This window comes from Calliphora vicina, chromosome 4 (assembly GCF_958450345.1).
Source record: "Calliphora vicina chromosome 4, idCalVici1.1, whole genome shotgun sequence".
Lineage (NCBI taxonomy): Eukaryota > Metazoa > Arthropoda > Insecta > Diptera > Calliphoridae > Calliphora > Calliphora vicina.
In genome coordinates this window covers 33,991,254-34,009,114 of record NC_088783.1, presented here as the reverse complement: position 1 = coordinate 34,009,114, position 17,861 = coordinate 33,991,254, and the positions used below count along the sequence as shown (strand labels likewise).

At 29.6% G+C, this 17,861-nt stretch overlaps 1 protein-coding gene across 2 annotated transcripts in view; it reads left to right on the top strand.

Moving 5' to 3' along the window:
* The first annotated feature begins 433 nt into the window (after positions 1-433).
* The window catches only part of DIP-beta (Dpr-interacting protein beta), a 66,061-nt gene continuing 48,633 nt past the window's right edge, over positions 434-17,861 (top strand). Inside the window, exons 1-2 of one of the 2 annotated variants that reach the window (XM_065508786.1) lie at positions 434-563; positions 3,972-4,162. In XM_065508786.1, the coding sequence (XP_065364858.1) occupies positions 4,037-4,162 (126 nt within the window). In that variant the 5' untranslated portion in view covers positions 434-563; positions 3,972-4,036. Of the gene's footprint in view, positions 564-3,971; positions 4,193-17,861 lie in introns of both variants that reach the window. The other variant, XM_065508785.1, reaches the window with a different exon arrangement.

The window sequence follows — 17,861 nt, the reverse complement described above, 5'->3', positions numbered from 1 at the left end:
TGAGTGTAAAACAAACAAAACAAAAAACCAACAACAAATTAAAGAAGCATTTAATTTAACAACAATTAAGTTTAACAAAATTTTTTTTAACACAATATTGTTTTGCTCTTTTTGTTACAGCAATAATTTGCCCAGCAAAAAAGTTTAATTAAACTAGCAACGTACTGCTGCTAGAGGAGCTAGTGCTACAAATAGCAGCAGCTCAACAGTAAACAACAGCAACAATAACTAAATAACAACAATAATAATTGCAACAAAAACAAGACATGCTCTTAAATTTTACAACATCAACAACAAGATGATAAATATACAACAACAAAAACCAATTAGCAGACAGCAGCAACAGAAACAAAAGTATCAGCATCCACAGCAGCATCTTTCCAATCATCATCATCACCAGCAGCAGCATCCCCACCATTACCAGCATCATCAACAGCATCAGGAGCAATTCTATCATTTTAGCAGCAAAGAAATCGTATTAATTTTTAAACAAATCCTTTATTCACACACAAACATTCTGAGATGGAATTTATTGACGATATTTTTATTATGCAACTGTATAGGTGAGTTTCACTGGATTTTATGTGTCTAAATTTATATGGATGTGTGTTTTGAAAATGTTTTTTTAATTTAAATTTGTGTTTTTTTTTCAAATTATATTTTGTTGCTAAATTTATGTTTTTTGTTTCGAAATATAATTTTGCAACAATTTAATTTGTTTTTTTATTTATTTAGTTTGGGAATTTGTTATTAAAAAAGGAATAATTTTGAACAAAAAAAAATAAATATTTAGTTAAAAGAAACATACACAGAGAAATTAACTTAACATTAAAATGTTGCTATGCTGGAATCTATATGGGTTTCTTTATATGAATTGTCGAGAAATTCAATTATGAAATGCAGTGATGGTGCCTTGGGTTAATAACTAGTAGATGTATGGACTATGAAACAGATAACATGGTTAGTTACTACTGATTAGTTATAAGAGGTTACGGTATGTTTTCCTATTTCTGAAATGTTCTAACAAAGTACAGGACGATTTACTGTGGGATCTAGAAAAAGTGATAACAAATCCACTACCTACTGGTTCTTCTATATGAAGTAATCGTAGAGGAGGATACATGCTTTAAGAAATTTTAAATCGGTGACCACCCTTATAAAATACATGAACAGATACAGGGAGTCAAAGCTGACCACCACTGAATAGAAGACCTTTTTACAGATTGTAACTTTTAAAAATATAGACAGATTTCTATGAATGAAATTTTGTTATAAAGAAAGTGGAAATGTAATGTTGTAAGTTATCTGTTACAGTTCAAAAGATATTTAAATTTAAATTTTGAAGTTTTCGTTTTCTTGTTGCAAATGCTTGGGTGGGTCAATAAGTCCGTGACTTTTTCAATTTCACAGATCTTAACTGAATGAGCAATACTCGTGTCAACAGGCTGCTGTCCTGAAGAAGCTGTGTAATTTAGTTTGTTTTTGACAGCCATTGATAGCAGACTTCCTCGTGATTTGAGCAGAAATTGAAAAAAAACGAATTTCTTCTGCTCATTTTTGCTGAAAAAAAAACATCACTCAAATACAGGCTAATCTTGATAAATACTATGGGAACTCTGCCTCAGCAATTTCAATGGTAAAAAATGGTTTTAATGAATTTTGTTGTGGCCGTACAAATATGGAAGATGCCGAACGTTCTGGACTCCCAGTTGAGGTCACCACACCTGTAACAATTGAAAAAACTCACGATATGGTGTTGACCCATCAGAGATTTTAAGTGAGATTGGGGAAGCAATAGACATTTCACATGGCTCAGTTTAATTTTGAAATATGATTTGGGAATAAGAAAGCTTACCGCAAGATTGCTCCTCGAGTGAACAAAAGGTTACACACATGTGCAGTGAGTAACCGAGTGACTATTTATTATTTCCAAACCTGAAGAAATGTATCGGAGAAAAGAGATTTGTCTCCAACGATAAAATCATCTAACAAAAATAGCTATTTAGATGACCTCGACAAATCTAATTTTTTGGAAGGGATAAAAAAATTCGAGAAACGTTGGCTAAAGTGCATAGAGCTCAAAAGAGACTATGTTGAAAAATTAAATAATTTTTTTTTTTCAAAAAACCAGTGTTTCATAATTTAAGCTAAGAAATTAATTATTGAAATTAACTGGAATTCATTGATTTTTTTCAGATTTTTTTTTTCATATGATCAAAAGAACTAATTTTTATAATTCCATTTTTAAAATCAAAATAAATTTTGTCTATTAACCATTTCGTTAATGAATTCATTATAAACTAATTCATTAGTTTAATTCCTTTGCACTTGAAATGTATTGAATTCATGCGGTTGAGAATTCATTCTTTGTAGAAATAATTCCTTATTGAATCATTAAAATTTCCATGAATCCATTACAAAATAGTTTTAAAAAAATTATTAAATTATTCTTTAATTCAAATCAATTACAAAAAGGCTTAACTTAATTTCTTGCAATTAATTTTGTTTATGATTAAAAGCAAAACAAAACTGAATGAAGAAAATATATTTTTTTTTCAATTTGTAATATATTTGAATTAACAAAAATTGAATCGTTCAATTCAGTTTTAATGCATGTACCAAATTTATTCGAAATATCTTCAAAATTGGTGCCTGTGCTTTGCGCACAAGGTAAATATGGACAACCATCCAGTCTATATTGAGTGATGTGACCATTAACTGTAATAGCGAGACATATTGTACATAAATCTTATGAACATTTGTCCACCCAGGTTGCCACAATTCCCTGAAAAACATCTTAACATCTTTACCCACTCTGCCTGTGAAAACTGCACCCTTAGAGAATTTTAAATTTCATACTAATTAGTTCTGTAACGAACGATTCTTAAATATTTAAACTCGCTCTTTCAATGGTTAAGGCTTCTAATAGCGACGTATTTTGTCCGTAAATCCTATTAACTATTGTCCGTCTGCGTTGCCTCTGTTTATTAAAAAGTCGTAATTTCATGAAATAATTTAAATTTTTGATAATTCTTAATAACTCATTCGAACTTGTTTTTTTAAACGTTCTGATTTATACTAAGCAGATACATAATACTTTTAGAAGTTGTCCACGCACTCCATTATTTTTCTTTGAAAACTGAATTCCAAATTTTAAAATTTGGAAAAACCCGAATAACTCGTTTCAAACTGCTATGTTAAAGGTTTTGACTACAGATTATAATTGCGAGCAGTCTTATATACAAATCCTACATAAAAATTAGATTAATCCCTTAGAAAAATCAAAATTTAAACATTTGGAAAAATCGCAATAACTCATTCTAACTCTTTATATTGAAGGTTCTGACAATGGATTATAATAGCGGGGCATTTTATACATAAATTCTTTTGAGTTTTGTCCGCCTCCGTTGAATCAACTCCCTTAAAATTGGACTTATTTATCATATAGAGAATTTCTAAATTAAAAATTTCGAAAAGTATCAATAACTCATTTCAACTCGCTCTGTAAAAATGTCTGATCATACAGTCTACTAGCCGGACACCTTGTATATGTCACTTCTATTCCCTGAAATTTAGGCTCATCAGATCTGTAATAAAAATTTCAATAACTCGTTCGATCTGTTGATAATTTGCAAATTGTGATCGTCATGATGTATCACTAAATTTTCGATAATGCGTCCTACAACGTTATGGAGTGTGCTACTCTAAAGAAGGGGCTTCTAGCGATTATGGATCAATTTGGAAATTATATGATCGAAATAAAGTTTTAGCTAATCGTTCAAAATCTTTAAATAATGCAAAATTATTCCTTTTTCTAACTTCCCCATTTAAAAATAAAATTTATTATTTCCATTTAAAAAAAAAAACAAAACTGCTTCAATTATATAACTAAAAATTTTCGTTCTTGTTGTTCACTTTTTGTTATATTCAAAACTAAAACAAAAACCATATCAACATGTATGAAATCAAAGATTTTTGCATTTCCAACAAAATTTCCTCTCACACATCATACTCAACACTGAACTCGGGATCTTCAATGTCGTCATCATCATCAGTGAGTGCATTCGAGCCAGACTTTGTAATACCATTGGAAAATGTGACGGTGGCGCAAGGACGTGATGCCACATTTACCTGTGTGGTCAATAATTTGGGTGGTCATAGGGTGAGTGGAGATTCTGGAACACCAGCCAAGGTATGTAATCGGTTTTAAAAGGCGTAAAAATAAAAACATAAAAAATTTCTTTTCACTTTATTCAATTTTAATTTTATTTAAACTTTAAAACAGTAAACTTTGTTTTTCTTACAAAAGCACCTGCACTTAAATGAAAGAGAAAACTTAAGAAAAAAATAATATTAAACAATATTTATTATATTTTCTGTAGCAAACTGTTACTTTTGGTTTAATAAATTCTTTTACAAATCAAAGAAAAATTTAATAAATACCCAGCACTTTTGCACCTTTCGCACCAACTGCACAACTTCTCTATCACAACTTTGCACTTTTATTGGTTTGTTTCACTTGGCATTTGGCAGAGGAAAACATAAAGAAACCAATAATTTTCTAACGTTTGTTTCTCTTTCAAGGTTTCCATGAATCCCATTTAGTGGCAGAATGAGAAACAGATGTTGAACTTGTTAACCAATTCATTTTTTTATTCAATTTTTATATTTTTTATATAAATTTAACCAGCTTTCAATTTAATTGCAATGATTTGTTGTTGTGCAATATTATGTGAGTGTGTGTGACCAATAAATTACGGTCATAAACATTTTTATTATTGATTTTTAATATTTATTCATATTATTTTTTTTGTCCTTTTTTTCATATTCATGATTCTTTAATGCACCACACACTGTGTTGCAACACACATTAACATGCTGATTTTTATTTTGTTGATTTTAAACTCATTTAATTTGCAATTTAATTCGCCCAACAAAAAAAAACACTTTTTTTACTTTAATGCAAAATTTATTGGTTTTGTATTTTATGTATATTTTTATTTTGTTTTATCCACTTCATCCTTTTTAAATACAATATACAACATAATATGTATATAAAATTGTTTTTTTTTATTTTTGTATTTTTAATTAAATTATTACCTATTAATTAAATGTCATTAAAATATTCGTCATAAATTTTAAGCAGAGAATAAAAGTTAAAATTTATATTGTAGCAAAAACACAGTGAGAGATTTAAGTTTTGTCAAGCACAATAAATCGTTTAACCCATTTTGAAGCACTACGAAATTAATGTAAATAAAACTTATAAAATTGTGTATAGCTTTTTAAAGACTTTGCTGCCATTTAAACGATTTGAAAAACAAGAGAAAGTATGTCTTAGAAGAGAGAACATCACCAGATAATTATCTAGGATATATGTAAATATTTATTTATGTATTCATTTATTTATTAAGACATATAGTACAATTAAAATTATAGTCTAATTTAAAACAAGTAAGAAAGTATGGTCGGTCAAGCCCGACCATATAATACCCTACAACAGAGGTTCGCAAAAATAAATCCTCTCACCAATACACATTCAATTCTTTATTTTATTCAGTGCACCTACAAACACACAAATACAAAAACTGAAAAATATAGAAAAAGTCATACACCAGTGCTCATGCGTATTCCTAGTTGTCTCGTTGAGTGGACAACGACTACTAAAATGTAAGAGCATAAGAATACGTGTGATTTTATTCTGCACAATTGTGCTATGGCTGCGCATTCCCAGCAAAAACTTTGCTTACCTAGTAAGCTAGCAAGTATAATTGGAGCAAAGCGATAACTACTTATTATTTGACTGAAACACTACTTACCGTTGTTCGAGATTTTTAAAAAATTCAGGGGTCAAGCTTACAAATGTACTTACAATCAGTTGAGAAATAAGTAGTAAATTCACAACAAGAATATGTAGCTAAAAAAAAACACAAAAAATATTGCCTTGTGTGGGAATCGAACAGTCACATTATTTGCTTGTGTTTGATAGTCAAGCTGCTAACTCACTGCTCCATGTGCGAGTTATTTTATTGTAAGTTAACAATAGTTTTAACATCAACATATAAATGAATATGATATGAACAAAAAAATTAATGGCTTTGACAGGTGGCGAACCACTAACCTCCCGTTTTCCAGTCAAACACACTAGATAGCTGTGCTAAATGCAAAAGTTCTTTACCAGCCTGCATAAAAATAAGTACTTATTCTAGTAAATAAAATAATGTGCTGGGTAACCACCACTCCTTACAAAAGAATGCATGAAATAACTATTGGTCATTACAAAAATTCACAAAATTTTTCCTGGGTTACTGCCCTACAATAAGTATATAAGCAAACACATTTTTCTGACAAAATTTCAATAATTTATATTGGTGAGTGATTCCCGGAAGTAGGCCTTATATGAGAGCTATGACCAATTATGGACCGATCACCATGAAATTAGGTAGCGTGATTTATGTCTATATGAAAGTTATTTATATTGAATTTTATGTGTATACCAATATTTTCAGGAGATTTATGCACGTTAAAGTGATTTTCGGAAGTGGGTCTTATATGTGAACTATGACTAATTATGGACCGATCATACTAAAATTTGGTGCAATGAATTCCGTATATATAAAACTTAATTCGAGCGAAACTTGTGTAGATGCCTATATAAATTAAACATTTATGACTGATAAAGATAAATTTCAGGAGGACAGTTGTATAGGGGCTAGGTGAAATAATGGACAGATTTCAGCCAGTTTCAATAGGCTTGGCCCTTGACCAAATTTGATCGAAATATCTTCAAAATTGCTACCTGTACTTTGCACACAAGGTTTACATGGACAGCCAGCCGGACGGACCGACAGACATCGTTTAATCGACTCAGAAAGTGATTCTAAGTCGATCGGTATACTTTAAGGTGGGAGTTAGATCAATATTTTTGGACGCTACAAACATCTGCACAAACGCATTATACCCCCCCCTATGGTGGTGTAGGGTATAGATATTGATTATACGAAAATTTCCCGACAAATTTTTGTAACAATGTCTTTATTTTCAAATATCCAATAAAAGTATGGAATACTAATTGACCCGTTTCGCTTCGACACAACAACTAGAAAAAAGTACTATTAAGTAGACCTTTGTCAATTCTTACTCATTCGTGATAACATATCTCTAGTTTCACGTTTATTTGTTCATTGTAAAAAAAGTACCACAAAAACCCACCGTTTGAATTCCCACTCAGCATCATGAATGCCTAATTTCATATTTCTTGGTCCATTGTTATATAAAATGCAAAAGAAAGGTACCACTGAAGTCACCTTTTGTGAATTCTAACTCATTCAGAATCATGTGTGCCTAATTTATAATTTATAGCTTTAATTTTAGAAATATTACCATTAATTATCCCTTCTGAATTCGCATTCACTTAAAACTCGTTATTAAATATTCAAAAAGTACCATTACTTGGAAAAAAAAACTACCTTTTTATATTCTCATTCAGGATCGTGGGTGTTTAGTTTTCTGTTTATAATTTAATTTTTATGGAAATTTCAGTTTTTGTTACCTCACTATCATTAACCTTCTATCTTTTATTCTTTCTTTACTCAAAAGCATATCACCCAACTAAGTATTATGTACATTAGAGTTAATTTAAAAAATTTGATTTGCGGGTATCATTATTTTTCTGATGGTTTTTGCGTAAATAAAAATAATGGCGTCTTTTTTTTTAAATTTTCACTCCTTGTGGTGGTTCAACGCACCTAAAGACGCGCATTTTGAACACATTTTTCTGTAGAACGGTTGAATATATTGCAAATATGATTTCACCAGTCAATTCTGCATCAAAAATTAATAAAAAAAAAATAGTTCCAAACACCCACAACAGAGGGCGCAAATCTCATAAAAAAATAAAAAAAAAACAGAGTTTTAGTTTTTTTAAACATGCACGATGAAAAAGCATTTTATGTTTAGGAAAACGGCACCAATATTTCCTTTCTATCGCTAACCATTAAAAAGTTATGAGGCTTCAAAGTTATTTATTTAACAAAAAAATAATAATTTAAAAAAAAAATTATAAATTTTGTTTGCCTTAACAAAACATGTTTGAAGCCACATAACTTTTTAACGGATTGTGATTAGAGATGCTAAACGGGGAATCCCGTTCCCGAAAATCCCGGGGTTTTCGGGATTTCCTAAATCCCGAAGCCCGGGATTTTTTAATTTTAAATCCTGGGGTTTTCGGGATTTTCCAAATCCCATTTTCCATAAATAAATAGGGCAAATTGTAATTTTTGTGTGCCTTTTTCATGCATTTTGACATTCTACTTGCCTGAATATTGCAGTGATGTTCAGCAAAGTTGTTAAGCTCAACTCTTCTACAATATAGTTAATGGTATTTTTAGTTTTCCTTGAGTGGGGCTCTAGAAAATCAATTCTTCACCTTTTCTTGTAAGATGTCTAACAAAACTCAATTTAAATCCTCTTCAAATGAAACTGATTTTATCTCAGATTCGATTGCTAAAAGGCTAAAAGACAAAAGTTTTTACCAGTATGTACATAAGAGTTCGTTTGTGACCAGATCACTTCATTTGTTTTTCGGGTATCATAATTTTTCTGAAGGTTTTTGCGTAAATAAAAATAATAGCGTCCATTTTTTTTTTAAATGTTCACTCTTTGTGGTGGTTCAACGCACTTAAAGAGCTTAAAATGCCCTTTCATCGTGCATATTTAAAAAAATACAATTTTTTTTTAATTTTTTATAAGATGTGTAGGTTTTTGGAACTATTTTTAAGGATTCGAAAAACATCAATTGTATAATTTGTTGATGAAAGACTCCATTATTTTTATTTACGCAGAAACCTTGTACTTATGCAAGTATTTTACGCTTTTAAGTGCCTAATAAAAATTAATTGCTAAATAAAAAATTTACTTTCAATTGTAAAGACATAATTATTTCCTTTTCTTTCTTATAATTTTCGGGATTTTAGATTTTTTGAAAATCCCGAAACCACAGGTCGGGATTTCGAGATTCTTTACAAAATCCCGAACCCCCGGATTTTCAAAAACCAGTCCCGATTAGCGTCTCTAATTGTGATAGAAATGAAATATTGGTAACGTTTTCATAAGCTTAAAATAGCTTTTCATCGAGCTTATTCAAAAAATCTAAAATTCTTTTGAGTGACCTGGTCACAAACGAACTCTAATGTACATATATACAATAAGTAAAATAATTTAATATAAGAAAAAGCATTATTAGAAGAAAAGTTACCAATTTTCAACACTTAAATCCCCGTCAAATTTGAAATTTCAAAGTAATTTCCTGTTTCTAGGTCCAATGTTATAGAAAATTCAAAAAGTACCATTTTACGAACGAAATACTACTTCTTAGTTTGGTTTAATTTACCTTTTTTGGTATCAATACCATTCAGTCCCCTATTCTTGATTATTTCTTTACTGAGATGCATACTAGCCAACCTTAATATATATAAGCTAACTAATTTAATATATGGGGGATTTCATGTCAAGTGAACCAACTTTCGAAATCGATGTCTTCCGATGGAGAGGAAATTTGCACCAAGGTTATTGTTCTTAGCAAATAGTTTAGATAGCTCTTTCTTCAATCTTTCGAAAAAAATATTTAAAAAAATATAAAAAATTTTTATAATTTTTTTCCGAAATCAAAAAATGTATTCACTTTTTTTCTTAAAATAAAGCTTAAGCGACCACATAGGTCTTAAAGGAATAGACCTCAGCTTTCTTTTAAGAAAAAAATTAAAAAAATTTTGAAAAAAATGTCAACAAAGTTTTTGATTTTACAAAAAATTTTATGTTTTGAGTTACAAAACATTTATTTTGATAGATATAAGCGACCAAATAGATCTTCAAGGAAAATATCTAAGATTTATTTTAAGAAAAAAAAAGTCAAAAAAGTTTTTGATTTCGAAAAAAAAATATATTAAAATTTTTTTATATTTTTTTAAATATTTTTTTTTAAAGATTAAAGAAAGTGCTATCTAAACTATTTGGGACACATTTTGCTAAGAATAATAGGTAATAAGTAACATGGATAAGAAAAAACACCTGCTTGGCCAAAATGTTAAATTTTGACCCCCTCTAACACAGAGAGTTCTGGACCGATCTTGTTGAAAAATTGTGTCTGAATTACTATCCAATTGAATTAACATTGGTGCAAATTACATCCCGATCGAAAGACATCGATTTCAGAAGTTGGTTCACTTGACATGTTTCTATAACACTTAATATTTAATAAATTATCACAAAACCGAAACCACGGGTTTGAAATTATTCGGTTTTTGGAAACTATAGGTTTGAGTAATAAGAGGGAATCGATATAGATTGCAAATTTACCGCTTTTGTTGGCAATGTATTTTGTTGATTGCTATTGTTTCCGTGGATACTATAGAAGTACAGAGAGGCAAATTTCCAAACTTGAAAATTTGTTTTGCTGTTATTACTCTTTAACCAATATTATTTTCATTTTTGGAACTATCGGGGTATATGAAACATTGATTTAGCAATTTGTGTTTTATTTCATTGTTGATTGTGTACTTAGTCAGTTAGAAATGGCAGATTTATTTCCCAAATATTTTGATTATTCCCCACTATTCATCGTTAAATCAAATTACCTATCTATATTCAGAAAAGCCAATAAATAGTAGGAAAGTAAATATTGTAAAAACTATAGTTTGATGAAGGCTACAAACAAACCTACTAAAATCACTATAAATACATGAAATATTACTTACTTTTAATTCAATACTTTCAAATTTCCCCCTTAATCGATAACGGATACAGTAAACAGCAAATAGCAAACTCACCTGAAAATAAACAAATAAAAAAGATACATATTAAATATCATTTTATGTGTATAAGTAAAGTAAAAATAAATAGAACAATGTAAATAAGTAAGTTATAAAACAACAAACAAATTCCTAAAATTTTCACTATGAAATGTTTTACAAAATAAATATTCCAAAAAAAAAAAAAAATAACAACAAAATGATAGTGCGGCTCACAACAACTAAAACGGAAGTGTTAATGCAATCAACGTATTTTAGGAAATTTTAATGTAAATGGAAATGTGCGTGTATGTATGAGTAAATTGAGTGTAAATGTGAATATTCAAAAACTTCTATAAATGTTTATAAATTACAAAACTAAACTACGCAATGTTTCCTGTTAACTGTTAAACATTATCGAAAGGGAGTTTTCCATTTATGTATTTTACATATGTATGTATGCGTGTTTATTTGCTGAAGCGTAATTGTTGAATTATTTGTGTGTGTGTGTGCGAGAGAGAATTCTGTGTTAAAAGTTTTACACACACAATAAAATTAACATAAACTATGTACAATACAATACAAAGGGTTTTCTCACAATACCATTTCCATATATTTTATTTATTCATTTAGTCATTCATTCATTCATGTACGAGCAAATATTGTAAAACAACAATAGAAACTTTAAAATATTTTAACGAATAAATTTCTTTGCTAAAATATTGTGAAATGGCTATGAATGCTAAAGTTTTTAAAGAGCAAATGTTAAAAAGTTTTAATTTCTTTAAAAGTTTGACTTTAACTGAATTCTTAATACGAGAGTATATACAATAATTACAGTAGACATTATGACTTTATATCTCTTTAAATGAAAATAATTTAATTCTTATATGTATTTTCAAATTAATAGCAATTTATTATTTGTGGCAATTATTGTATCGTGATCTAAAATGCAAAAAGGCCTGTCATCACTTTTTAAAATTTTAGAGGAGAGACAAAAAACTTAATAAAATGAAAAGTGTTTTGATTTTGATATTAGTCTAACACCCATCTTTAAGTATACCGATCGACTCGGAATCACTATCTGAGTAGATTCGCTCAAAATAAGTTGTAAATACACGGAATTCATGTCACCACATTATGTTACGATCGGTCCATAATTAGTCATAGCTCCCATATAAAACCCGCTTCCGAAAATCACTTTAAAGCAGTGGTGCTCAAACACATACCATCAAAGCTTTGGTTGTGTTGGTAAAACAGCGGAGAATAAAAACAACAACAACAACACCACAACTGAGTTGATTTTGTTCTCTGAGATGAAAACAAAGCAACAAACACATGATCATTATAAGACAACCCACAAGTAAGCTTATAGTGTATGTGTATCAAAGTAGCGTCAGCAGAATTTGCTTGCCCTATCACGCGTGCTAGGGAATTGTGATATTGAGCGGCACTGCTTTAAAGAGAATAAATCTCCTAAAAATGTTGGTATACACATAAAATTCAACATAAATAACTTTCATTCATATTGATATTTTAAAAGAAAAATGTTGTTGCTTATTTACTTAGTGTAGGGCTTAGTGTTTATAAACCGGGTTTTCATCGAAATCTCAGTTTTTTGCCAACCGGTTAATTTAAAATGTTGATTTTCGGTTAACCGGTTTATCCGATTTGTATCACTCGGTTAACCGGTTTTTAAAATTTCGGACTAAAATTAATAAATCTCATGTTTTTGTGCATTTTTAATATTCATTGTATACCTACACATTATTGGTCTGATTTGAAACCTAAACTGCTGATTTACAATATAAACCTCTTTAGATTAATATTTTTAAGAATAACAATGATTCTAAATAGTAGAGGACGACGAGTTTACTGAAAAACTTTTTCAGAATAAATTCCACATAATGAAACTATTAAAAATTTAATTCCGCATAATTCTAGAAGTTAAGCTAAATCTTAATAATGATCATTATAAACTTAGTGATAGTTTTTCCAAACGTTAAATTGGATATGATGTACATACCTTCTTTCAATAAATTTGACTTCATTAGCGTGTTTTGTTCTTAAAATTTAATTTTATTATTCATTTCATTAGCTTAGTGTACAAAGTCCATTTCACAAATATTACAGGAGAAACAAAAAATATCCATGATTTGAAATATTTTTGAAATCTGATAATGGAGTTATATTAATTACTAGCTGAACTCGGTCAGCGTTGCTGGCCCTTAGAAAACATCTGTTTTATATTGCATCTCGATTTCGATTTTAATATACAGTGTCGTACAAAGTCGGTGATCCAACCTTCAATGTTAATACATGTAGTGGCATTTCGGCTGGTTCCAATTAATTCAAAAATTTAGTATGGAAATTTCTTATTCATGCACCTAATAAGCAAGAGTAAACAAAATCGTTTATCACAGACCGAAAATCAAAAATCTGACTTTACACTGTTACCCAAAAGGCTTTTCTGAAGATTCCGTCAAAATTTCATCAAAATCGGTCCAGACATTTTTGAGTCCATACGGAATATACATACACACATACATTTTTATGAAATGTTTTGCATTAGCGGTATAATGTAAAAATTTGATTATTACACACCCCACAGAGGGATTTTGGTGTCAAGAAGTAAATTTTTCAAACACTTAATTTCAAAAATCAAATGATGCAGTTTTGTAGAGAAATGTTTAAAGATGATAGTTTTAAGAAAAATTTTTTTTTTTTTTAAATTGAAGTAAAGTCCATGCAAGGGTGTTAAGAAAAATTGACATATATTTTCACGCAATTCAGTGGTTTATATATGTATAATTTTCCTAATAATTCACCTTTAACATATTTGAAAAATATAACATTTCTTCATAAATAAAAAAAAATTATGGGGATATCATAAACCGTTAAGAAGATATGGGCATATTTATAAGCCTCTTAAAATTATTTTATTTTTGATTTTCCATGGAGAAAAAAAAATTTAGCCCCACTTTTCCCCAAGCTGTTTTTTTAATAAAATGAAAGGTAGGATTATCTTGTTTTGATTAAAAAAAATAGTTTTCGGAAGTTTTCGGAACGGGATGAAAACTTAACATTTTTTGTCGAATAATAAACGAAATATAAAAATAATTCTTATCTATGTATGGGTCTCGTGGGCGTGACCGATTTTACTGAAACTCGGCATGCGCTCCCTTTTTGTTTCCGTAAATGTATGTACCAAATTTCTGGACTTTTGCTTGGATATAAACTATTTTATGCGAAAAAATCAATTTAGATTGTATGGGCAGTGAGCGTTGGGCGTGGTCGATTTTGATAAAATTTAATTTTTTCTTAGTTTGGTCCATATAATTCTCGGTGACAAATTTCAATGCTTATAATTTTTGCACAAAAATGTATTACATTTGGATTGCATGGGCGGTATGCGGTGGGCATGGCCGATTTTAATAAAACTTAGCATACGTTCTTCTTTTGTTTCAGAAAGTATATGTACCAAATTTCTAGACTTTTACTTGGATAGGAAAAATTTTATACGAAAAAATCTATTTGGATTGTATAGGCATTGGGCGTTGGGCGTGGTCGATTTTAATAAAATTTTATTTTTTTCTTAGCTTGGTCCATATAATTCTCGGTGCGAAATTTCAGCGCTCTACGACCACTCCTTATAATTTTTGCAAAAAAATGTATGAAGCCATACCTCTGTGCACCCCTCCGCCCACAGACCGAATATCAAAAATATAACCATACAGTGTTACCCGCTAGGCTATTGTGAAGATTCCTTGGAAATTTCATTAAAATCGGTCCAGCCATTTTTTATATATATATATGGCATTAGCGTTATAATGTAAAAATTTGATTTTGCCAAACCCCTCCGCCCACAGACTGAAAATCAAAAATCTGACGATACAGTGTTACCCGCTAAACTATTCTGTAGATTCCCTTAAAATTTCATCGAAATCGGACCAGCCGTTTTTGAGTTCATTCGGAACATACATTTTTATATATATAGATTTGGTAGGATTTATAATGACAAATAATTATAGCTAAGAAAAAGTGTGTTTGCATCTTATAGGTCCTGACTACTAAAAACTACAAATTTTAATGCTTTGTATGCTTTATTGGACATTTTATGTTTTCTACACATACACATATGACGGTTAACCGGTTTTTTCGATGTCGGTTAACCGCAAAACTGTTTTTTTAAAAAGTCGGTTTTTTATAAACACTAGTAGGGCTTGACCAACGATCATACTTTTTTACTTGTTCTTAAAAATAGAAAGCTAAAAATTTGTGAATACGTGTGCCTTGATGCGCTGTACCAATAGCCATTAAAAACTTAATTTATAATTTTTTGGTTGTTGCTCCCCTTTGCATTTCAGGTGACGGTATGTTGTTTTATATTTTTTTGTTTAATATTTACCCATTTTTCATTTCATGTTTAAGATCAGTTTTTAATGCATAATCAAACTGTGTGCTGTGCATTTGCTGCCAAACATTCACCTGAGAGTATTAAAATTTTTGTGAATTTGAAACAAATTTTTTAAACGACCATTAAACTTTTGGTCGAAAAATGTTTTTGTACGTGCTGCAATGCCCACACATTATTAAATATACATACATACAGACCCATACACAAGTAATCATATACACACTCAAATACTTATACATATATGTATGTGAATTAGGGTGATCTTCATATTGGAATTTTTCGATTTTCGGTGGCGTTCAGGAGAACAATTTTAGTTCTTGGCAGCATCGAAAAACGTCTAAACTCTAAATAAGCAGCACCCTAGTAAACATGAAAAAATATATTTACATGTGTGAATTGTTTTTAAGGCAATGTGCCCAGGCAGCAGGAACATGTGAATATTTATGCATTTTTTTCAAACCATTTTTGTTTGTGTTATCAACAACAATAATAGCAACAAGGCTGCTCTCATATACAGCCCCAAAAAATCTAAAAATGAATTTGCATTTATCATTGTTCACACAATACTGAAATTATGTATCAAACTGTGGTGCAAACACTCAAATGTACATCACCATCGCAGATACAAATAATATTATAGTGCATACACAACCCAACCCACTAAACATTTTTATGACGAATTCATTCAGAATTTCCAATTTTTTATTTTGAAAACATATCGAGTGGTTTCTAAAAACCGCCAAAAAATGTTTACTGGTCGCATACTATATGTCACACATGCCTTCACATGCATACTTATCATTATACAAGAATACAATACAAATGTGTTTGTGTGAATGCCTGGCAAACTTTAGGTTAAGCGTAATTGTCGCAATATGAGTAGACTGTTTATAAGTGACACAATTTTTGGTACCAATAATTAAAAACAAGTCTCAGCATCAACAACACAAAAAACACAAAAATAAAACATTATAAACGTTTAAGAATGGTTGCATTTAGCTACTCTATAATAGATACAATGGCAACGCAGCAACACATTACAGTGGCAAGCAATAAAACTGAAGAATTTACCAAATATTTTGATAATTATTTTATGGGCAGAATCATCATAACTTTAAAATAAATCTGGGTAATCCGAATGACATAAATTTCGCATAGGCGAATTCGAGTTTAATTTTTGACTCCTCAGGAGTCACGCTGTGAAGTCTCAAATCACGCTGTGAAGTCTCAAATCCTATTAGTTAAGGAATAAATATAAACTACTATAAAAAAGATTCAAAGCAAAACGTTTTTTTTTTACAAATAACTCTTTTAAATTAAAAAAAAAGAGAAAATATTGAATTTTCGTAAACCCTCTATTAATATTTGTCATAGAAAATTTTTTTATTAAGGAACTTATAATGTTTTTATATTTTTTTGAAATATATCTCAACAATAATTTTGAAATAGAAAGAGTCTAAAATTTACAAATATGAGTTTTCAAAGGCCCTTCCAAATTTAACATATTTTATAATAAAATTTTATATTTAATCTAAATATTGGAACTAATTAATTATTTTACCAGCACGTTACGAAATGTGAATTTAAATGGCATTGAATTTTATTTTTGTTTTCTCGTGTATTTTTGTTTCCACCTTTAAATTTTAAATAAAAAAGGGTTTGTGTGAGTCCAAAATTAGTAAGCTTAATGTAGAATATTACATCAATTTTAAATTTTATCCCCTTTTTTTGCAAAAACCCTCATACAGTCATAGCACCCAGATATAAATGTTTATTAATATGCAATATTTTTTAACCTATTCTTACCTATATATCGATTACCAAGAAATACCTATCTAGCGATATTTTTCCCTGCTTAGAAATTCGAGTTCAAACTTTACAATAGGTAATCTGCAGATATATTATCTACATTTTTACATTTCCTTCATTTTTTGTTTCATACAAACTTCTAATAAATGCTCAAAATGGCTCTAGCCATGAGTTATCTGAGAGATTACTAAAGCTAATGCTGTGGTGTACTTTTCAGTCTGTTATCGACTTGCTGAGAAGCGCAAAGTAATACCTACATGGTTTGTTTCTTATTTTATTTTTTATAATTCTTGAATAGCAATACTCATTATATTATGCTCGCAACAAAATCTTAAACATTTTTGTCGAATTATAAGCCAATTGCTAATAATTCTTGAACATAGTACAATACAAAATTACAATTTAAAGAAACACACCATACTAACGATCTTGTTGCTCTAAATAGTTAAAACTATTCACGATCAAGAGCTCTCGTTGCACTTTTGCTTGCCACTTAGGCTTTGCTTTATCCCATATGCACCTTTGCTTAAAACACACAGCCTTATGGTAGGTTCACACATGACAAATATTTGACGAAAAATACGTAACCACTAAATAAAATACATTTGAATTCTATTATTTATTTAAAAAACTTATTTTAATTACGATGATTCAAAACAAAAAATTTAGTTTTATTTTATGCTGTTTGATCTTACAAAAACACATGTAAGAGTAAATACGTCAAACAAATTTGTGCTAAAAAGTGGTTACGCTTTTTTGAGCAAATATTTGCCATATGTGACCCTACCTTTACACTAATGCTGTACAAAAAAAAACACTATATAACTACATGTATTAGCTTGTTTATG